Here is a 24,214-nt window from a genome sequence, read left to right as displayed (position 1 = left end):
AGTTGCTGTCAAACTGTACACTGTACAGAAATTATGAAAGTTAGGAAAACTATTCCCTCTGCTCCTTTTATTGTAGGAAGAGAAACCAAGGAAATGTTGGACTGTGACATGCCCTGAATCACACAAGAAATATTAGATGAAATGGGGCATTGGCTTTTTTGTTTTTGCATTCTTTGACCCTGTGAGATGCAGCAGTATGAAAAGAGATCCCTCTTTCTTCAATTAAAATAAAGGATAGAATTATGCTTGTGCTATCCTGATACGTGTTTTTTGTTTGTTTATCTTCACACTGGTTTTTAATTTCCTGCAAAAATATGTACATTAGACATTTTGGGAATGTCACAGCTTTGGCTCCCCTAGTTTTGCTAAAAGGATTTTTGCGGGGCTGGAAAATAGATGGAAGGCAGCTTGCTCAGCTCATGACTTCAGATTTGCACAACTTTAACTTCCTCCAAATTCCTCTTAGAATGTATTATCTAAATTTAAGATGGCATCTTCTGGGTTGGAGAAAGACTGTGTTCCTGGCTGCTACTGCATTTGCCATCACTTTAGATGAATGTTTTAAATGTTTTTTTAGCAGAGGTGTTGTGGTCAAAGGCCTAAAGATGTGTTCTAGTAAGATTCTCTTCCCTAGTTGCCTGCCTCCATGGCCTGACCTCTCTTCTCATTTTGTTTTAGACAGTGAGTCAGTCTATTGCCCAATCTGTTCACATGCTGCTATCTCTCCCTTTTGGTATAAACTGTTGTCATTCCTAACTTGACCATGCAGTTTGACAGGGTCAGATAGAGGGGTAATCAACTCTTGGATGGAGCAGGGATAGCAGCAGGATATTGCATCCTAGTATGGGACCTCAGGACCCAAGTTACCAAGTGCTGGGAGCAGCTGCAGGCTGAAAGAGAACTTGCTGCTGCCCACCAGGAGCCTGTGGGCAGACTCACCCCTCCACATGGCTTGGCAGTGGCATTGGAACAATGGATAGGTCACCTCAGCAGCTGATCCCTGCTCTTGTTAGGGCCAGGGGCAGGAAGGGCAGGGAACCCTATTGCTCTGGTGCTGTTGAGGCCATCACAGGACAGCCTGGATCTCCCTCCAGGCACACAAACCAGTTTTGTATATGGCCCCCAAGCTGATCAGGGTTTGGGATGGGAACCCCACTGTTCCCCACTGCCTGCTTCATGTGCCCTTCCTCTGCCTCTAGCTTCAATAAACCCCACTTACTGTGATGCCAGGACTGCTGGGTAATTTCCACAATGCAGGAGGTTAGACCCATCGAAAGTAAAGTCCAATCACTGTCTTCAACAAAGAAATCTTTCTTCCAGTTACTTGTCTGGTCTTGGGCAATTTCTTTAAGCAGATGCAAAACAAAACCCTCATTCAGTTGGTGTTCTCACAAAGTTTTTCCATTAATGATTTACAGCAGCATAGATTTGGGTTCCAGTTTATTAGAGATCTACCACCAAAGACCAACTTCTGCTTTTCCTGCCTTCAAGGAAGTTGAGATTTTTCTAGGTTTTAAATGCCACCTAAAATGAGCCCTCTTTAAAATACATGTTCTCTATATGTTAAACCAGAAGCAAGAGAGAGAAGAAGACATTTTCTTCCCCCTTTATAGGTAATTTTTAATGTCAGCACTATATGCCTTTTATAACTCCTTGAATTTTAAAAGTGCTTTCTGAGCTAAGTTGAGTATTGTTGGCTTTAGAAACAAACCAAATCAAAACACTTGGGCTTTTCCCTTGCAAGGGAGTAACCAAGAGGACTTAAATAATTATTGAATATTTGATCCTGGTATTTGAGGTGGGCAGGGGTCCATGGGGCACCAAGAAGAAATCTCAGCTGCTGCTCTAGCACTTTCAGCAAGGCAGATAAATTAGTATGTGGCAACGGGTCGAGCTGGAAGTCCCTAATCTCTAAAATGTAATGAAACTATTAAAATGTGACATCCATTTGCTAAGTGTTTGCTTGTGATTTATGGCTTCTGCTCTGAGACTTGCAAAAACCGTTTAAAGGGGATGCTGGGCGGACCCTTGTGATTTCCACCTCTATACAAGGCCATCCAGCAATCCTTTTCCTTATTGTCAAATCAGTGTCAGCACAAGGACACTGATGCCCAAAAATGGACACTTAACTAAAAATTCTGAACTTACGCCGTTTGCTTTTCTCCCTGGGTGAGAGACGGGGGCAGTATTTGGCCTGTGAAAGCTGCGGGATGTCTCAGTGTGAGCCGGGTCCTTCTCAGCCCTCTGCACCTGGCCCCGGCACAAACCAAGCCCCATGTCACAGCGCAGTTTCTGCCTCTTTCCTGGTGGTAATGTGTTTATAGGAGCAGGTGGCATGCTTAACAGGGAGAGGGGGGGAACGGCGACAGAAGACTGTTGAATGCAGTTTTCTTTGAAAACGAGTGTTTTGTGGAACGGTGACTTAATAGAATGTTTGTTTTGGTGGGAGGAGAAAAGGAAAGAACGAACCTCCATTCGGGAAAAAAACAACCACTCTTTTTCCTGGAGACAGAAAAGGGGGCGGGCGTCCCCGCTGTTAACTTCCAAATCCACCAGCGAAAGGTTGCTTTTTGCACACGCAGCGAGCCATCTTCTGCAGCCTTCCCGGCTGGCTCTGGAGTAATAGCTGCAGCAGGAAGGAGTTAACAAGATAAAGCAGCAAGCCCCGGAGCCGCACCTCCTCCCCGCGCGGCCAGGTGTTCCCACGCGTGGGACGCGCCGCGGCGGGACGGTGCGCCCCCGCCCGCTCCCGGGATGCGGTGCGAGCCGGGATCCTCCGTCCCAGCCCCCTCCCTGGTGGCGGCCTGAGGAGGAGGAGGAGGAGGAGGGTCGGCTCCAGCGCCTCCCCCCTTCCCCGCCTCCCTCCTCGCCGAGCGCAGCGCCCCGACCATGGAGCCTGCCTGAGACGCTCCGTGCGCTCCGGCAGCTGCTGCGGCGGCACAACATGGAGGCGGCGGCGGCCGCGCCGCTCCCGCTGCTGCTGCTGCTGCGGCTCCTCGCCGCCTCGGTGCTGCGCTGCGAGCCGGGCTCGGCCGGGGGTAAGCTCCTCGGGGCGCCGCGGGGCCCGGGCGGGCGGGGAGGCGAGCGCCGCTGTCCCTTTTGTTGTCGGACTTGGGCAAACTTTCCCCCGCGCTGCGCCGGGAGTGCGGCGGGGAGGGGCGGGAGCGGGGCCAGGCTCCCGCGGAGGCGCAGGACGCGCACATGGACGAGACGGGCCGGGAGGAGCACGGGAGGCTGCCTGCGCCAGTTCCCCCCCAAAACTATTGCTCCTCGCCCCGCTTTCCTGCAGAAAGGGTGCGCAGGAAAAGGAGGCCTCTCCTCTCTGTTCCCTCGGGACATATCCCGCTTGGGGGCGAGGCGGTTTTCCCTCAGGGGTGGCTCAGGTAAACGCGCACAGTTGCAAAAAGAGAGACAAAAGTCGCCCACCCCCCACTCCCGTCCTTCCGCGATCCCGGGCAGGGATTTCTGTGGAGTTTGGAGGGGTCGGTGTCGGGTGTCGCTCAAACTCTTGGCCGGGCCGGGAAGGGGGTGGGGGGAAGGCGAGTTTGCTGTGCGTGCCCTGTGTTCCCCCCTCGCCCCGGCTCCGGTGTGGGGCTGCGGGCGGGGGTCCGGCCCGGCCCGGCCCTGCGGGCGATGCCGGAGCTGCAGTCCGGGTGCCCCGTCCCGGGCACGGAGCCTGCCCTCCGCTTTCCCTTGGCCGTCCCGTTTCTAAGCGAGTGTGCTAATCCTTCTAAATCACAAATAGACGGGGGCGGTGCAGTGTCTGCAGCATCCGTGGGGAGCGGGACGGTGTCCGTGCCTCCTGCGTGCGGCTTCGCTCCCGACTTTGTCTCGCCCGAGACGGGGAGTTCGGGCTGCATGTGCGAGACTTCTGGGTTTTTGCTGCTACATGTGGTCTGCCTGGATACATCACCCCGGTGCTTGAGCAAGCCGAAGCCTGGCTGTTGCGATTTCCTGGTAGTTTAGAAAACTCGGCAGTGTGGCCAAGGCTGTCAGAACATCACCTCAGGGCCTCTTTTTATTAGGCCACCCACCTTTTCAAACCTCCTGTAATTATTAGAACTGTCATTTAGAGCAAGAGAACAGACCATATTCTGCTGGCATCATCATTCTATATTTTTAGTTGGAGCTCTGCGTGGGTGTGTATTATGTATTGCTTATTCTGTCTGGATTATATCAAAAAGATACCCTTCATATCGCAGGGTCCACCTTCTCCATACACGCTGCCACAGTTTTTGCAAATGTTTCTAAAAACCTGAAATGTGATTTATTCCTTTCTGTACACTTATGTTTGTGTACAGATGTTCACATTCTTGTTTGACTGAATGAAGCTAATGTAGCTTTTGGGGGGGTGGAGGGTGGAAATTGACTTCTAGGGTTCTTATATGAAGGCTTCTTAAAGGATTTCCTTACATTTACTTTACAGGTTCCAATAGAAAAATCCCTTTTTAAAAAAGAGATAACTTTGCATTTGGAATTCTTAGGAAAACAAGAGTTTGTGACAAAACTAAGGAATAAGTTCTAACTTGGAGTTTGGTTTTCTTTCACCTCGTTTGAGAGACTGATTAATTTAATATAGTGTATGTTTGATATGAGCAGTCATCTTCCTTTACATGCATGGAAGAACTGGGCTACAAATGTACAGTTTTTAATAATTAGTTAAGGAGTCTTAGTTACAGATCTTAATGGCATTGCCTTTGTTCTGCCTACTTATTAGGAAGGTTTGGTTGTGTTGATCTGGACAGTACTTTTAAGGAGAGTTCATCTGTCCTTTTAGAAGGAGCATGGTTGTACTATGTAAGGCTCTCCATAGATTTAATTCCCTTTCTGAGAATCCCTACTCTGTAAGGAGATGCCTGACTTTTAGCTATTAAAAGTAATTTGATGTGCTTATCTTAGAAATATGTAAATGCATCTCTGCATGATTGGGGATCTGCTGGGAGCTTCTGCCGCGCTACAGCTTCACTGAAGTTTGGCATGTTGTAATAGATCTTGAATACTTTGGCTGGGAAATAATTTTGCTGTACAGCTCTTAAGTTCTTGCTTTGTATGTGGTGGTGTCACGAGTGTTTTATTTATGTGGCTTGAAATAATGGTAAACCTGTTTCAGATATGGCTTGTACTTGACTCATTTCACTGTGAAAAGACATAATGATTGTTGCATTTGGTCCTTCCTTGAAGGGAGGAATTTCTTGCTCATGCTTTTTCATTTTTGTGAAAATACCATAAGTTATGGATTCTTTCTATTGCACAGTGGGTATTTCATGTGGGGGTCTTAAAATGTTCAAGTAAGTTGAGATAATTCTTGCTTAAGAGCTAGCTCAAGCCAAAATTATTTTTACTTAAACTCAAAAGTGCTTGCTTAACTGTGTCTTGTCATGCATGTGAATTTCCCAAAATAGTGAGATTGTATCTTAGTTTTCTTTAATGTAACAACTCTTTGCCTGATGCCAACAAACACAGGCTACAGAAAGGTGAGGAGAGAAGTGTGACTCAAGGAAGTGTGATGGTTACAGATACTTGAAACTAGGGGTGCAGCACAAAATAAAAAATGCATTTGAGCACAACCAACACTAAAATGACTTTTAATCCATACTGTTTACATGAGATAACTTACAGCTTGGGAAACCTGTTGCTGTGGTTAAATGTAGAAGGTAGCAGGAAAAATCACTTACTAATTTTATGACAGGGAAATGTGCTGTGTAGGAGTCCTCAAATGCATTTCAGTGCCATTTCAGTCAGTCTGTCATTGATTTAGGGGGCTAGTTACTATTTTCCTAATAACTATTACTAGCGTGATGTGAGGGTCTGTCACAAATTATGGTCATAAATCCTCTTGAAATAGTGAGGAAATAATGAAAGTTCAGGCTGACTGTGAAGTTTAGGTTCATGCTTTCAAAGCACTGAGTCTTCTTTCTCCAGGGTAAGTTAAATAGGTTTAACTGTCTTTAGGTATATGAACTAATTTGTTACCATTTCATTTTAATTTAAATTATTTAGATTTATTTTAAAGCACACAGAGATGCTTTAAAATCACTCATACTATAGATCCCTGAAATATGTAGATCAACACGACACACAAAGTCAGTACTTAGAAGAGCATGAATGTATTTCATCAATACCCCAGTGTAAGTTCCACCCTTGCCTCTTGCTGTTTTAGCTTAAGAATTTTTATTTTAGTTGTTTATAATGTAGTTGTTGGTAAAACAGGCTATGGGTTTTTTCCCCAGCTGTAAATTTTCTCAGTCCTGCATGTTTCTGGAATAAGGCAAGCCAAGGTAACTTTTTAGCAAACAGAGATTGTTTCTGGGAACTTGTTATCCTTTAGTGTTCGGCTAAGATTTGGCAGCGTAACAAGAAATAAAGGTTACAAAACCTCTCCTGGAAAATAGACACACCTGACTTACTATATAAGACTGTCTACTGTAACTCTGCTTCTAGTTAAAAATTAACCAGCCCTGTACATTTCAAAGCATTTCTCTCTTTTTTTTTGTCAAAACAGAATTAAATTGCACTTGGTGAATTTCAGTTGGTGGTGCTTAGAAACAGCTATAATAAGGTTTAGTTTCATGTTAGATCAGTATTTCTTGTCAGCTTACTGCATTGTATGAAAGCAGCCTGCCATCTTGAGACTAAGGACAATAATTTGGTTTAAATTCCTTCTTAGAGTGAAGAGAAATAAAGCTACCTACAATACAATCTTTCCAAGAAATCATCTCATTTTTTTCCTTATGTATGTAACCCAAGGGTTATTAGACAGTCAAAATATTTGGCTTTCGTAAGTTGAGAATTTCTCTTGAGAGTTGATGTCGCTGGAAAAAACCCCACAGCGCTGAGAACCCTTGAGGGAAATGGATGTTATTTTCTGCTCAAGACCTCACCTCTGTGGAGAACTCAAATAAGTACCAACCTGAACTTCAGGGGTGGAGTGACAGTAGAACAGTTATCCCCTCAAGTTTGTGGCATAGGCCAGCAACAATGCAGCTCTACTGTGCACAGTGGAAACAGCATTTTCCTTAGATTTTGAGGCATGTGGATTGTTCTTTTTTTTTTGGTATTCTTTCTGACAGGACATGTCTAACAACACTGCAAGCTCACCTAGGACAGGAGCAAAGAATTAAGATGATGGCTAGGGATGCTGGCTAGGCAAACCCATGTGCTGTTTGGACACTGAAGTCTTTCTGAAGGAGGCAAAGATGTGCCATCTCCTGATAGCTCACATCTGGGACTTTAAACTGGAAAAAGTAGTTCAGGAGAGTCCTGCTGTTAAGTTAGGCTATGGAAAAGCTCATGATAGAGTCAAAGGATATTTTTAGCAATTCTTGAGATTTTGTGTGGTGAAACAGTTGTGGTGAGAACAGGAAAGAAAATGGGAACTATGTCCCACAAAGTATTGTTCAGTACAGTTGTTTGTTTGGAGCTTATGGGCCAACAATTCTTCTGGTTTCTTCTCTCTCAGAAAAATTGGAATGTGGAACTTAGCAGTGTCTCATCTTTGTGGTTTCTGTTTACTAAAGATTGAAACTATCTGTTAAGCCTCCCAATTCGACTGAAAAGCTCCAAAGCGTGTAAGGAATGGGTGATGGGCTGGTAAGGATGTTGAGGGTCTATGTAATAAACAAGATTTTTAATTTAGCTCTTCTTTCCTTTATTCTTGCTTGACTCACACTTTGACTGCCAGCACAGACAGATGTAAGGTGTCATTTTGTATTGATGTTAAATCCAGGGGTGATTTTTGCAAGGATGCCAATAAATTGACACATGCTTGATTTAAATTGGTGTGTTTGCTCTGGATGATAAAAGCGTTAAAGCAATTGAAACTGCTTTCAAACCAATAAATAATTTGTGGTGTGTTAGATTAACTTAATGGAAATAGCCTACTGGGAAAAGAGCTTTCTTGACTGTAAATCAGCTACAGAATTGTCTTCATTTCACAGTATGAAGGCTTTTTGCTATTGCAATAAACAGCACTGACAGCAGATGCAGTAGTAAGTTCTTGGTGAGATTGTCAGTGGTCTGAGGAGCTCAAATGTTGGCGTGTGTGTTTAAAATGTGCCTGGTTAATAATATAATAATTGTTGAATTCTGTTTGGCACTTTTACTTTTTGAAATGCTGTATGCATTTTTAGCTAATTCTGAAAGATCTGCAAGTACGACATCTGTTATTTATCATTATACATAAGGAAACTGAGCTTCCCCACTTAAAGTTCACTTACTTTAAACAGTAACGAAAGTTGTCTTTGTGGCAGGCAGAATTTTTGAACTCTGGTCTTCCTGTTGAGACTATAGATGTAAACCAGGTAATTGTTCAATAAATCAAGTGTGGTGTTCCTGTGCTGTCATGAAAGGTTATGCAACTTTGGAAATGAAGTTGCAAGTGTTTTAGGGTGTATCTCTCCCCTCTATTATGGAAAATAGAAAGATGGGAAGTGTATTTCTGGTTTTTATTTGGTTACACAAAGGTCTTGATTTTCATGTTTTTCTCATGAATTCTTGTTGAAGGGCATATGGTGTTCTGTGAAAGTGCTGTGTTTTTAATTTGGTAGTTCTGTCCTTACAAGACACCTGTTGGCTTGAGTTTTGTCTGAGAGGGAGAGAAATGACTGAGTTACTTATCTTGACATCTCTTCATGTGGCTTAGAATTTGATAACATTTTGTAATGATGATTCCAAAGGTTCTCTCTTGCCCTTTATTTAAATGCCACGACTGTACATTTTGTTTACATCACCATGTTGCATTAAATGTGATGCTTTATACATTTTTCAGTACAGGTTTTTGGAAGTGACTCGTTTCACATGATTGCTACGATGATAAATTAACTCTGGGGGATTCTTGATCCTCAGCCTTCAAGAATTAGACTGGAGGTAGGAGAGGGCAGTCAGTATACTGAGACAGAAGCTTGACCCCTCTTTCTGTGGTGTTTCCAAGAGTAAAGCAAGGCCAGAGAGTGTGAGTGTTTTCTGCCTTATGCTTCTGCACCTCTGGGCAGATGAGGAGTAGCAGTGGATTGAGTGAACCTGCCTACTGAACTTTGGGCTTTGGGAATCAAACACTGTTACTGTAATGTGATTTTGCAGATGTTCTTTTTCTTTTCTGCTGTTTAGTGCTGGTTTTAACTAAATAAAAAAAAAAAAAAAGGAGTAGAGAATCTGAGAAGGCTCAGATGAAGAAAGTGTACAGGGCTGCTATAATCCATCAGTTGTTGATACATCATTTGAGAACTTCTCTGGAACTCTGTATGTATTTATGGCTTAAGCCATATAGTCCAGGGCTTGAATTAGGCACAGATTACGCTTACCAGCAGAAACACACTTAAATTCTGGTCTTCAGCATGCCTTCTGTGGAAATTGTGATTTCAGTTTCATGGATGCTTTTTCCAGTCCTTGTACTATTTTTCATTAATTTTGCACAAAGACATTATTTTCATTATTTCATATTTCATTTTTTTCCAGATTAAACTTGTACTAGCTGGGCTTAAGAAGGGGAAAAATATTTAGAACACAAGAAATCTAATTAAATGGTGTGATTTGGTTGATTTTTTTTCTTTGTTATTACACAACATCGTGCTGTAGAGTATGGCAATCAAGAAAGTCAAGGTGCTTCCTTTTGGCCTTGCTGTAGGAGATGAAATTCTTTTTTAGTGGGCTTTTCATGATCAGAAAGTGATGAGAATTACCTTGTTTGTCCTTAGCATGTGCTCCTGAAGCAAACAGCTGGGTTGTGCATGGGGTGGGTGAAGATCTCATAGAGATCCCACCATGACACATCTCTGGGGGCTTTCTGGCTTATGCCACCTGTATCTTGATTTCTTCTAGTTGGGATTATTCTTTTCCTTGTTTCTCAGACTTCTTAAATAGCACATCCTTTAAATTTGTTCCTTCAGGTAAGACTGAAGGGTATTTTTCGTGACATTGAGTGAGTGGTCTGCCAGCTGCCCCATTGTTATGAGGTTTTGCTGTTCCTTGCACCCAGTGGGGTGCTTGGGGACTTTGTCATGTTGTTTTCCTTCAGCCCATCATTTCTAGGGTGTTGTGAAAGCTGTGGCATGTTCCTGTGTAACCAGACTTTGTCTGCAGAGGCTGTTGAGTGTTGAAATCTGTGTGTCAAGTTTAAGAAAGTCTTCCAAGCTGATTTCTCTAGTTTTAGTTCCATAAGTGGAGCAGAAATGATACTCAAGGCAATGTGAAAGGCCTTATGTCTTTACTGTAATTATTATTGTTCAAGGTTTATTTTCAAATAATTAATAAGGAACAGTTTCTACAAGTTTTTGTGCAGATACAAAAATAAGATTTTTGGGGCAAAAAGTGATTGCTTTAGAAGGACAATTGCAAAGCTGTGGTATTTGGAAATGTTTCTGCTGCATATTTGTTTTCACAATACTGTTTTTAGTTCTGTGGTGGTTTGACCTTGTCTGGATGCCAGGTGCTCACCAAAGCTGCTCTGTCTCTCCCCTTTTCGACTGGACAGGGGAGAGAAAGTTTAACAAAAGGCTCACGGTGGAGGTAAAGACAGGCAGAGATCACTCACCAATCACTGTTATGGGCAAAACAAACTCAGCTTGGGGAAATTAGTTCAACTTATTGCCCATCAAATCAGAGTAGGATAATGAGAAGTAAAACAAAATCTTAAAAATACTTATCCCCAACCCCTCCTTTCCTCCCTGGCGTATTTAATTTTATTCCTGATTTTCTCCCTCTTCCCTGCCAGCAGTGCAGGGGGACAAGGGAAGGGGATGCAGTCGGTTCACCACATGTTGTTATCTACACAATAACTTGTTTTTCCTTGTTAATTTCCCTGGGGACACTCCCACCATCACCCATGGGCCTTGGCCAGCAGTGGGTCCATGCTGGAGCTGCCTGGCATTGGCTCCATGGCACATGGGGGAAACTTCCAGCAGCTTCTCACAGAAACCACCCCTGTAGCCCCTTCTGTCACCAAAACATTGCCACACCAACCCAATACAGGCTCAGTCACTTAGACCAGTGTCTTGCTGATGCCAGGAAAATATATTCTGAAATCGGGCTGTCTTTTTATCTGTGTTACATTTCATTATAGAGGAAGGGAAAAAGAGAGAGTTTGCCTCTTGGATAACAAGCTGTCTCTGGTGATGACAGTGAATGACTCAAGGAAGAAAAGGAACGGGAGGTTATGAGATTTATTCTCTGTAGTATAACTAGGCAATGTCTATATAACATAACATATTTGGTATTCTTTCTTAGCACTTGAAGCTAATACAAAAGTCAGCATGCTGTTTCTTGAACTTCTCAAAGCAGCAAACCCCTAATCCTTTGTTTTATAGAAGGTGTCACCTTTGGACACTGAATCGTAAATTACCCAGTGTTAAATGTGTATTGGTCCCATTGGTCCCTACTTACATTGTGCATATTGTTCCAAGAGCTTTGGAGGCTTTGTGTAACTAGTTATTTCAAATAAAGGGTCACTTATGTATTGTGTCCCTTTTAAGGAATTTTACTCATGGCCACCAAGTTTCCTATTTTCTCTGTCACCTTTTGCTTTTGTTTTCAGTTGTTGAAAACTTTCTGGTTTTAGAAAAACCTCAGAGTAGAGTTGTCTGCCTTATAGGAATGAATTTTGACATTAAATATGATATAAATGATACAAATAGTTTTACTTTTGCTTTAGATTTTTTCCCTAATTGCTTCCCCTGCTTGAAATTCAGCAGCCTGAAGTATGAGGTGTTAAAGCATCTATGTTTTTTTTTCCAAAGGGAAAATGTTTTAACCTCAGAAATCTGTATTGCTGACTTACCTGGATTGTGTCTATCTCAAAAGATATAAGAGCAAATTAAACTGCTGAGTTATTTGTGTTCCCAAGTGAGAACTAAGAGGATGAAAATGCACATGGGTGGCATTTTCCATTTAGAAAGTCTGCCCAGCTGTGGATGATTAAAAAAAAAAAAATCTATACATTATCTGCATCTTCAAAAGCTGAGTAAAAGAAATAGGCAGTTAGGGGGAATTTTGTTCTGTCTGGGTTTTAACAGTGTGTTTTTTACTGTCTGAATGTGGTAGACTATTACTTATGTTCTAAATCTCCAGTTTGCAGGTGTTCAGTGATAGAAAGGGCATACTCAGAAGCAGTTACGCATCTGGACTTACTTAGGCAAGCTGCATAGTGAGAGTAGGGAGGGTGTGGCTAATGCAGGCACAATTATTGTGGAGCCTCAATATATTGGAATTGAATCACTTGCAGTTCTTCCCTTGTCCTAAAAATGAATTTGGGTTTTCATCTCATCTGAAATGGGATGAGGGCTATCTTCAACAGCCCTCCCATCCTGAGCCACAAAACCCTTGAATCAATGTCAGCTGTGGCTTTGGAACCTGCACAGGAGAAGGTTTTCTGTGATGCTGTTGAAAAGGTGCACTTTTCAATGGCAAAAGCACCTTTTTGTTCCTTCTGTTAGTCTCCTTATGGTTACTAACAGAAGGAACCATCCTCCAAAGAGTGAGGAAATATTCCTTGAGGCTTTTTGAATGGAGTAACTGAATTCTTAAGAGTTCTCCTAACTTCGTTTCTGTGAACATTGTAGCTAATGGTGAAATTTGGAGAAATGCACAGAGACCAGCAGAAATGTGAGTGTTGGATATACTTGCAGTGAATAAACCATGATCTGCAGGTGTTCAGTGAGAGCCACAGGCAGCTCAAGTGAGCTCTGTAGCTTGTGTAGCCTCCAGACCACTCAGTTCTCCTGGAGCAGAGACAGAGTTACTCCTAGTTCAGAAAAATGCTGACCTAAGCAGAAGTAATCTTCTGCAAGGTCCTGGCTAGTTTATGGTGAAGTATTTACACAGGGAAGGGTGTGAGACTCTGGGGGACAGGGTGGTGGTGGTGGTGGGGAGGTTTTCCACATGTGTGTATGTGTGAGCATGTATGCAATAAGTATCTATGTTCTCACATGCTTACACATCTGGTTAACCAGTTTCTCCTGCTCTGTTTTTTCCCCTTTCATTCTAATGGCTGTGTTGTTGAATAACCTCCTGTTTCTGAAAAAAATATCTTCATAAGCCAGAAAACCACAACCATACTTTTTGTGTGAACTTGAATGCCTGATATTAGCTGTTGATACAGAATTTTAAGGAGGAGAGTTTCACAGTTGGCAGGTATGGGACTGGAGTTCAGTATACCTGATTTGGTTTTGGTGGTGTAACCAAAGCATGCCTTGAAGTCTGTGAACTCTCAGCATTTTGAGAACAGGTGGCAGTGATACAGAAATATTCCCTGAGTGCATCTTGGAATAGTTTACACAAGAAGCACCTCAGAGTCATCTTCTCCTGTGTGATGGTTTTTTAAATAACCATCTAGGAGTGAACCTGCTTTGTTTGACCCCATTGCATTGTTCTCTTGATGGCTGTTGTTCCATTAGAGCGGAATGAAGCCTCAAACTACCAGGATGATAGGTAAGGTATTCCTTAGAAGGCAGGGCAATGAGTATTTATTAACCAAAATTTTATGCCTGATCAGTGTTCTGCACCTAAATATTTGGCCTTGCATAACCACTTTCCTTCCCTTTTGCAGTCTTTACAATTTCTGCATGCAGTATCACTTTCCTATATTGGTAGTATTTCTTCTTAACTTGAAAGCTCTTCTAGGTAGAGATCTTCTAGGCAGAGATCTTGTATATTGTTTTTAAAACTTTACCTGCTTTCTTTGTGTTGTTCCCCCCTCTCCCCCAGCTGTGTGAAGAACCAAGGCTGCTTAAGGCTGAAATGTCTGTAGGTGGGTAATCTTTATTATCCAGTGGTCAAGAGAGCCCTTGGGAACTTGTTAGGTTACTTCCCTAAGTAGGATGATGAGGCAGCATCGTTGAATGAAAGGCAGAAAACCAAACCCTAAGCAAAACAAAAAAGCAGCCCCAAACCATCCTTCTATTTCTGGCAGTTTGGAAAAGCTGCTTGCTGTCCCTTTAGCATGTGGCTCCACTAACACTGTCTGCCCGTGACAGAATTGGTAAAACTGGAGAAGCTGAGGCTGAGTGTGTGTTTGAGGATTGCTGCTTTTCATTCAGTCTAGGGCACAATGGAGAGAAGATGAGCATGTGGAAATACTTTGCTTGTGATCTCCATTGATGTTATCTCTCAACTTGCATGGTCCAAATTAAGGTTTTCATTGTTACCTGCAAAAGACGTAAGTGATCTAGGGTTCATTTTCCTTGAATGTTAATCACTGTGACACATCTGGTCCTTCACCATCCTGTGACAGTAATTAGTTCATGGAAGAGAACTCTGGTTGCTGATTCCCAGGTTGTGGAACTCCTGGCATGTGGAGATAGAGCACATCTGGTGCTGGTCCTCAGAGGCACAACACAGCCAGCCCAGAGCTTATTGCATGTGGGGAATGATGCAAGTGACTTGTTTTCTCTGAACAATGGCTATGGGATCTTTGTGAGTGTTGGCCTCTTGCCTGTTGGGTGTTTTGGTTTTGTTGCTTTTTTTTTTCCTCAGGAAGTCTGTGTGCAATGAGGGAGGATGTGGAGTGCTGTAAGGTCTTGATACAGCTGACTTGGTCCTCCAAGCAGTCGTTGCTTCTTGACAATGGTGCTCTTATATATGCAAAATGCCTCTTCTATATGCAAAATGCCTTCTTCTACCACTGTAGAAAACACTTGGTAGATACAGGTACAGGGGTCCTGTCTTTTGTGCTTTTGACTCTTGGGATTCTGTGCAGTCAGTGTTGCAGGGCCATGGCAGAAGGTTTTCTTTCTAAAGGAGATATTCTCCAGTGTTCAACTTTGAGCAACTTACTTGGGGCCTGTTAGAATCTCCTTCCTTGTACAGATTATAAGGCTTTTGTAGGGTAACAAAACTCACTTTGTTTGAGGCAGAATATGAATTCAAAATCTAAAAGCTATTCCACAATTACTTCCCCTGGGGTGCTTGTATTTTGGAATGGTTTCCCCTCAAAGATTAGTTCTGGAATTTTTTATTATGGTCTTATATTCATCTTGGTCTTGGAACTCATTTCACACTCTGTGGATTGAGAGTGAGTTACAGGCTCGTGTTACTGAATCTGAGCATCTGCTGGTCACATCTTGATGGAAACTGTTTCATTGTCACGGTTGTTTATAACATGTCACATTTCAATCCACTTGTTGATAGCCTCTTAGGACCCTTTTGTCCACAAATGGTGGTTTGTGATGGGGGAAGCCTTCCAAGAATCTGTGGGAATGCTGGGTCACAAGGCAAGAGTGTCCTTCAGACACATTTGGCCCTTGATTGGCAATGAGGCAGAGGATGTGTGGGAGGACTTGTTTGAATGGACAAGGGGAAAAATATTGATTTGCTTGGGAAGCCACGGTGTACGACAGGTACACTCAACTTGCGTGTACTAGTGTGGGTAGGAATTTGTTTGGTTCCTTGTAAACTCTGCTGTTCTATTTTTTAATTACTGTTAAATTCTCCAGGTGTTTAGATCCCTGACCATTAGTTGTGAGGAAGCTGCTTTACATATTCTTTCCTGCGTATTTTGAATCTGTAGCAACAGGTTTGTTTAGCTTTTTGTTGTGTGGATTGGTGGTTTTTGGGGTTTATTTTTGGGTTGGGTAGGTTTTTTTGGTGTTTTTTGGGGTTTTTTTACTCATTTAAATTTTATGAATAAAACCTTGGTCTCTGTTGGAAACTAAAATGATTCCAGGTGACTCTCTGCTGATGCACAAGTGCCATCGCTGTTGCAAACTACTGTGTTGGCGGGAAGTGATGAGTGGGTCCGTAAAGATTCACAGCATCCAGGGATGATGTTCCATTACTAATGAAAAGCTTTTGCTTGTTTTCTCAAGTCTTGGGCATCAACTGGAGATTGAGAGGAGGTTGCAGGGATAAAAATATAACTTGTCAGCTGCTGTGCTCTGAATTACAGCTGCATGCAGTGCTTTCTCCTGTGCAACTTGTCTTCTGCTATATTGTGAGGCAGCAGCAGTACACCAAATTGTACAAAAACCTCTGATTTTCTCCAGGAACTAATACTGATTTTTTTTTCTTTTTAATTTGAAGTGTTTTATATGCAAGAATAGAGTGGGGGAATGTTTAAATGTTATGTGCGCACACTTAAAACTGCAAAAGAAATTTTAGCACCAGTTTGTTATTCTAAAGTCTGAATTAATGTCGGCTGTTTATAAAAGGGAATGGACTTCACAGGGTTATTTTCGTACTTAATCTTCAGCAGGACACTGGGAACAGATTATTGTGAGTATTTGAGTAACTTGTGTTTGTTCAGTGTGCTTGGCAACATTTCTTTTAATGAAAATCTAGCTTTTAAGCTATTCAAATTCAATTCCAAAACTTTGGCCTTCACCAGGAAGGTAAGATGACTGGGAAGAAAAATCGGCGTGGGGTTTTTTGCTTGGTTGTTTTTTTTTTTTTTTGTTTGGGTTTTTTGGGGGGATTTTTTTTGCAGTTATTGATGTGTATGATGTCAGTTGTAAGATCTCTCTTGTGTATGTGGCCAGAAGTGACTGTGTTTTATTATCTTTACTCAGAAGGACTTCGAAACATAGAATGTTAATTTATTCAAAGCCTTGTCATAAATATTGCTTAATCCTGAGAGGAGAATTTTTGCTGGGATGATCCCAAAACACTGACAAATAGATGAGTGTACAGCAGATAGGCAGGCAGAGAATGCCTTCTCCCACGTTTGGCTGAGCAAGTGCCGAGTGGATGGTCAGACTCTGCTGGATCCTGCAGATCTCCCAACTTCATCTCCACCTGTTGCACTGGCCAAGCAGTAATGGTTTCAAAATTCTTCCCAGTGTCTGAAATGGCACAAAACTTCCTAGTTCTGACAGCTGCAAGTTCATGTAAAAAAAAAAAAAAGCTTTCCTGAAACCTGTCTATTGGCTACCTCAAAGCACATCTCTCTATATCTTTGTAAGATTGGCACTACCAGAAAAGGCCCAAATTTTATTTATTTGCAGTTTATTCTTTAAGTTTTACTTAATTTTTAACTCTTCCCCAGAGGCTTATTTGACACAGAACTCAACAACTGATTCCCTTACTGCTTCTAAATCCTGGAGAATGGTTGTGTGGGGCTTTTTCCCCCTCTAATACAATATATAGGCGCAGATCATGTAAGTGAAGTTGCAACAATGGAATACTGTTCAGTGAAGTTACCAATTTTATATATTTTAGAGCCTACTGGGAACTTTTGGTAACTGATGGTGTTACACAAAGCCAGAATGAGCTTTTTGGCAACACCTGGTGTAGATTAAGACAAGGCTCTGTTTCAAAGTGAGTGTTTTGCCCAGTGGTTTCAGTTGAAGCAGCATTCTGCTTCAGTTCTGTGCTCCTTCTAGTGACAGTACAAAAATGTGTGGCCATGTAGTAAACTAGGCCTGAAAGTAACCTGCTTGGTTATCTTCTGTTTTGTGGGATGCCTTATTCTTACTCATTGTTTTAATTATCATTTCATTGTTTTAACTTCCTTTTGTTCTTCTGACACCAGTCTCCCCCCTCCGTCAAACACATTATTAATAAATCCCTGCATCACAGAGGAGAAAGAAGGAGACTGATCAATGACATAGGCTAAAATGGGACTTAAATCAGATTTTTCTCTAGTCTAATAAAACTGTGATACTGAAAGATCAAGGATTTGATGGGTCTAACATATCCAGCTTTGAAGGAAGGATGATGCCACATGTTTTGATGCAATTCACATGTTGCACAGCCTGTGACGTTGGGGGTGTTGGGAGTTCTTTTCTAAATAAAAAGAAATCTAAGCTCTGTGTGTCATTTTTTGCAAGTCTTTAATTGTTTGTGCTGCACCTCATTAGTGACAAGAATAGCATCTTGGAGAATCTTCTGAGCAATAAAGAAACGGAGCATGTGTTCGCATTTATAGTGTGATGTGATGTGAAGGAGGGTTAATTGTATGGATTAACTGTTCTCTGGAGTAGATAGATGTTTTCTTCTTTGATGTTGTGGTGTCCTTGGACAATTAATGCATGAGCTGAAATTTTTTGGTTTGAAAATTTCGGCTTAAGTAGCCTTTATAAATGTTTGGTGTCATTTGATGTCAAGTCTTATTATTGCATTACCATATATATATGTGTGTATGTGTATATCTATATAAAAATGTTCTCTGCATTATGGGGTTTTATAAAGGAAACAATGCTATAATCAGTGGAAAACATTCTTGAGAGGTTTTAGATTCCCTAACTTCCTCCAAGTAAAACTTAAGAAAGCTGATGTTTCTCACATGTTGATAATAACATGGGGGAAATAAAGCATCTTCTCATTACAGAGCTTGTTAAAGCACAACAGTGAATTGGTGATAATGACTTGTAGTTACTGGCCCCTGGGTGGCTTTTATAAAGTAAGTTGGTGGTTTTGAATTTCCTTGCTGCAGAGGTGATAACATGTATTGCACAGTACTGCTCTACATTGCAAGTACTGGTCACAGCAAAGGAGACACAAACTTGTGAATTGTCCTCAAAAGTGAGTTACTTCCTTCACCCTCATGAAGTCTGTTGATATCAAGTGTGACCCATGGTAATTAATAGAAGACTGACATAAGTAGAGAGTTCTGTATTTTAGGTCCCTTTTTAAAGGAGAAAAAGTTTTCATGTTCATTTGCATCTTAGTTCATCTCTGTACCAGATAAGCTTGATAAAATACTTTCCACTTGGTGCTACTATTGTTGCAATATTACAGTATTTTCTGTAAGGATAAGGTGATGGCTGCCTTAACTCTGAGAAATTATTTAGTTACAGGAGCTGCCTAAGTTTAGTATAGAAGCAAAGGGCTTTTATCAACTGTGCTTCGAGTTAGTGTTTGTTTGGCGTGGCTTGGGGTGGTGTTGTTGTTGGTAGGTGCTTTTTTTGAGGAGAAAGCAGTTTTTCATAAAAAGTGAATGCTTTTGTGGTCTAGTTTACATCTAGTTTTTAGAGAAGGTAAGTTTTTCCTCGAGTTTAACAATACTCTGGCTGTTCAGCCTTCTCTTTCAGACAGTTCATCAAAGGTTAGGTGAATGCAGACAGCATGTTCGATTTTTTTGCATTTTACAAATGAAATTTAAGGTGTCTTCTGTTTGCTTTTGAAGCTATTCACATAAGTCTTACATTTGGGGCATAATATATTTTTAAAGAAACGTTCCATCTTCATCAGTATGTAGGAAAAAACCCCCTTCCCTTTGCATCTAAATCTGTGGGTTAAATTGGGTTTATAAGCCCCTGTTGTATTATAAGAGGGCAGATGTTTGTTTTGTATTTAGTCATTGTCATTCATACCTGGAGGGAGTTACTTAAATGCAAATGCTCATTTCTTGCATGCATTTCATGTTTATTAACAAACAGTCTGCTGCACAGTCTTGGTTATAAAAAGTTAAAATGCAGTTGGTATTTGACACTGTGCTGGTGCTTGACATTTCTGGATTGGAAACATGATTTTAGGCCGTGGGTCGCACATAGCTTTTTGTATTACCAGTTGTATTTTGTGGAGCTTTTAATAAGTAAAGGGATATCCACTTGTCTAATAGGGAGGATGGGATCCAAGACATTTTAACTCCAAAACAGTCTGCAACAGCTGGACGTAGAAGAGATGCAGAGCTGGTTGTAATAAGCTTACTGTGCTAAAAGGCTTTCACCAGACAGAGGACAAATGGCACTGCTCCTTAGTCCAGCTGTGAGTGTGTTCAGTGCTGGGCAGAGCATTGCAGTGGTGTGTGTTTTACTTGTGCTCTGCCTCCGACTCCCAGTCTGCTCTCTGAAGGACTGCAGGATTTGTTAGTTTTTCTCAACTGTTGTGTGTGGTTGAAATGGTTGTTTGGAATACCATTCTCTGAAATGCCCTGGATGTTTTCAAGAGAGAAATGTTTCTGCTGTGAAAGTCCTGGGCCATGTCTTCATTGCTGAAAGAGGTGTTGTTACTACACTGATACTGCAATCTTGATGGGAAATTCCTGATAGAGTCAGTGCAATTCTGTGCAGCTTATGAAATCTTGGGTGAGGAGTGAGATAATGCTGCTGACTTTCTACTTGATGTAAAATTTCCAGTTCTCCTCAGACACCTTTACATTAAAATAGCTATCTCAATGGAAAATTTACATCTTCCTCTTTAGCAACGAAGGCACAGCCAAGCAGTGCAAATGAAGGGTGGAGAAAGGCAATATGGTGCATGAAACAGAATGGTCAGATCACTCGTGGCCATACATTGCTGGAGTTAGTTTTGTTATAGAATAAACAAATGCATTTTGGTCTGCCCTCCATGATACTGCTTTCTTGTGTAGTGCTAACAGGCTTGTGCCCTTCCTTCTGCAGAAATCCTGTTGCTGTTTATCAGAAATCCTGTTTCTGATTTGCAGTACACCTTGTCTAGCTGCAAAGGAATTGAAGATTTGGGCTGGCTGAGATCATTCCTAAACCATTCATCGTAGTAAAATCTATGCCTTTTTTACAAAAAGGATTGCAAGATAGCTTGAGGTATGAGAAAATATAAGTTACTCTGCCTGGAAGAAAACCACAGGCTGTAGTTCTACTGTGGTCCTGATTAGCACACTGGGCTCTTGCCTTGGATGTGCTGTGGACTGCATAACCCTTAATCCTGGTCCTCTGTGGGTTTCTTTTCATTCTTTGCCTTGTGTTTGTAGACAGCAGGTTTGTCAGCTGTGACAGTCCTTCCCCGTGTGTGCCCATGGAGTCCTTCAGGGTGCAAATAACAATTCTGGTTGTAGGTGTCTCCCTAGTATGAATGACCACAGTTCATGTTGTGTAAAATTTGTTATTGCCTGTTTTTCCCAACCTTGTTTCTCTGCAGGGACAAATTTTACTTTCTTCTGATCTCCCCTTCCCCCCCCTTTGTAATGAATTTCAGGTTTTATTAGACATTCATTTCCTTTCTTGTTTGGGGAAGGCAGATACGTATTGGGTTAAAACAATAATTGGGCTTGGCTGTTTATTCAGGTGGGGAAATCATGTAGAAGGAAAAGGAAGTATTAAGTCTTGAAATGACCTGGGAAGAAAACAGCGATTTTTTTTTCTTTTTATTTCTTAGCTCATTTGCAGTTAACCTGCTGTCAGAGCTGAGGTGCACAACCATGCTTTTTTGCTCACTCTCCTAGTTTGTGTTTCTGTAATATGAGACAATCAACAACATTGTGGCAGCTTCCCTTGCTATGCAGTGCAGACAGTTAATTTCTTATGCCACTAAGATGTTATTGAGACTCGCATGAAAATTTCAAGAGGCAAATAAGGCTAACTTGAAAAATAGGTTATAATTTGTTGTAGATCTACATGGAAATATTTAAAAATCTTTAGCTTGGGAGGTTGTTCATGGCTAGGTTTATGCCTAAAGCATAGCAGACCTGTGCATACCAATGTATTCTTTTTTATAAGCACAAAATCTCTTCTAAAGCTCCTTCCCCTGAGCACTGTGTGGACAAGACACAGCAGCACAAGAGAAGGTGCTCTGCAGGTCTGTCTGCTATATTCTGTCTGCAGCTGAGCTGGGCAAAGAAGTTGCCTTATTGCTTTTTATAAAAATCTATATGACTTTTGAAACCAAGATCCTTTTGACAGGATCAGCTCAAGGAAAGCAACTGTGTGTGCAGTCAAATGGGCAGATTTCAGGGCACCAGAACATCTGTGGTGTGGTGGGAGCCTGGGGGATGGGGAGTAACATCCCCCTGGAGAGGGGCAGGAATGGGTGGCCAATTCAATCAGACAGCAGAACAAAACCCTTCTGACCCAGCCCAATGCAAAGGGCATATTTAAATCAAGATCCCTCCTAACACAGTGTAGCTGCAGTTTGATTTGCACAGTTTCTGCTTTTTTGCAGTTTTACAGCTTTCTCTTTGTGCACCATGCCAGCACTTCTTTAATATTATTTTTAGTCTCCTTTTTGGGTTCTTCATCCTTGGTTATATACCACAGTATCAATAGGTGCATGTCACACAATTCTGCAGACACCAAGGAGAGTGACCAGTTAATAATCTTAAGATGATACAGAGCAGTAATTAGCTGTAAAAACAACAAAACAAAAATGTTAAACAGCTCCTGTGTAACTTACCTTTTAAAGCCCCAAATTTCCGTTGCCTCTCAGGTTTTCTTAATTTTTAAATCATTATCTAGGCTCAAAACCTGTTCCAAAATCCAAATGAAGCATCCTGGAGCTGAATTCTAAGACGTGTTTCCTGTCTTGCGCATACAAATGACGAATCTATAAATTTAGGTACAGAACTAATGCAATCTGCTTTCTTTTGAATGTTATCAACACTTCTTCAAATGTGGAGACTCTTTTATTCAGGAGGATTTGAGCTGACAACTGTATTTTCTGGAAATGTCCTTAAATTCTACACTGTGGAGAGACAAATAACATAGATTATTATTTTATGTTTCTTCAGCTAAGCTACCAGAAGATAATTTTTTTTTTGTAGTTCCATTGGTAGAAACACTTTACAAAACTTGCATGACAAATGCTGACCTTAAAAAGATAAAAGGAGCCATAAGGAATTGATTTGGTTGCATCAATGTTCTTGGCTAAAGCAGAGTCATCTTCTGAAAGGAGTGATCTGCAAAGCTTGGAACAGGTTGTTCTGTTTATTTGCTGCCTTCGAGGTGGTCAATTAGGTATGACCAGTGATATAAGTACAAGCACAAGGTTACAGATTTTGTTATCTGAAATAAACTTTTCCACTTCATACTCTTTTTTTTCCTCCTTCCTAACAAGCTCTCACAAAGCCTAAATCTTGAATATTTGACTGGAACCTAGTCTGCACAAAAAACAGAAGTTGTGTCTACAGCTTGGCACGAAAAACTTCTCTTAACTTTACACCCTCTAAAGCTCAGTATCATGTAGCAGGTTCCATTTAACAAGGTGGTTTTATTTGGGAATATTCTTAACTGTTAGAAGAAAACCATGACAAATTGTGGAACCTACATTTGAGACTTGACTGCATTTTTGTTCCAATGAGTAACATTTGTCAGCAGCTGAATCCAGCACATGCTATTTCTGATTCTCTTTTTCTGCAATTTGCAAATACAGTACATATTGTACCTTTGGTGGAAATAGAAATAAAATATCTTTTTTTCAGCTTTCTAAAGGTTTTTTTTTTTTTGGAGTTAACACAACATCTGGAACTGGAACTAAAAATTGGAAACAATTCAGATCAGAAACAAGCATACCTTTGTCAAGCCTGTATTTGTTTAAGTCCTGGATAAAATTTGCAAGCCAAATTTTCCGAATTATGTAGAACCACTATTTTACCCATTAAAAGTTTGGAACCCTCTTCACTGTGTAATCTACTATTATTGGCCAGACAGCTGTCTGCCAAACCAAGGAGGAATACTGAAAAAGAAAAAACAACAGAAAAGAACCTTGCTCCGATTGACATCCAGAATCTAAAAAGGGGACATAGCACTGTTTTTTTCCATTCGTGGATTGACCTGAACTGTTGTTCCCAGAAAAAGTCATGTTTAGATGTTCAAGGAAGTCACCCTCTTGTCTACATTCTTCTAAACCAGTTCATGCAGAAGTAGGACAAATCTTCAGTTTCCTCTGCAGTTTTAAAATTGTGGAGCATATCATGGGGGTGGGGGGAAATCCACGCCTATTGCATTTAGAATAACAACAGGAAAATTGTTGCCATGTACTCTGCATCACAGAATGTGAAACATCCGAGTATATTTTTTTCCTGTCACATCCCCCAACCCTATTTTTAAGCACTGCCTTCGGCACTTACCCATTTTGGCAAAGCCCAACAGTAGTATCGTGTAAGAGACTACTTCAGTGCCACTTCTGCTTATTCTAAAATCAGAAAATACCAGAAATCTCAATGGACAGGCTGTATCCCACTTTTGTGGGTACAAACAGAGTGCCATATTAATATCTCACACAGAAAACAGTCGTGAGTCCTGTGTGGAATATGGCGAACATTGTTATGGAATTGGGACCTGTTGTTGGTGAAGGTAATGGTATTAGGCAAAATGCAGGTTTGTACTTTAAAGAGTCCTTAGTCAAAATGTGAAACCTCACTGATAGAACAATGACCCTGCTGTTGAAGTGAATGTGCCTGTGATAAGAATCTCTCTTTCTATGATGATATCTTGTCAGTGCTGATATCATCAGCTGAGTGATTTGGCTCAGAAAGTGGTTGTCAGAGACTTCTGAACTGAGCTTCTGGCAGAGGTAGGGGCGCTGTGGGCTTTTTCATGAGAAACAGTATAAAGCAATACTTCTCTTCCTTAAGTGCAAGTAATTTGTCATTAAA

The 24,214-nt window shown here is 41.4% G+C and overlaps 1 protein-coding gene across 2 annotated transcripts in view; it reads left to right on the top strand.

Annotated features, from left to right (window-relative positions):
- The first annotated feature begins 2,597 nt into the window (after window positions 1-2,597).
- The window catches only part of LRP5 (LDL receptor related protein 5), a 133,010-nt gene continuing 111,393 nt past the window's right edge, over window positions 2,598-24,214 (top strand). Inside the window, exon 1 of one of the 2 annotated variants that reach the window (XM_005491622.4) lies at window positions 2,598-3,038. In XM_005491622.4, coding sequence (XP_005491679.1) covers window positions 2,945-3,038 — 94 coding nt within the window. In that variant the 5' untranslated portion in view covers window positions 2,598-2,944. The remainder of the gene's footprint in view (window positions 3,039-24,214) is intronic. The other variant, XM_074543240.1, reaches the window with a different exon arrangement.

Source organism: Zonotrichia albicollis, chromosome 6, assembly GCF_047830755.1.
Source record: "Zonotrichia albicollis isolate bZonAlb1 chromosome 6, bZonAlb1.hap1, whole genome shotgun sequence".
NCBI classification, from domain to species: domain Eukaryota; kingdom Metazoa; phylum Chordata; class Aves; order Passeriformes; family Passerellidae; genus Zonotrichia; species Zonotrichia albicollis.
Note: the sequence above shows the minus strand (reverse complement) of the source record. Positions and strands in the feature narration are given on the sequence as shown.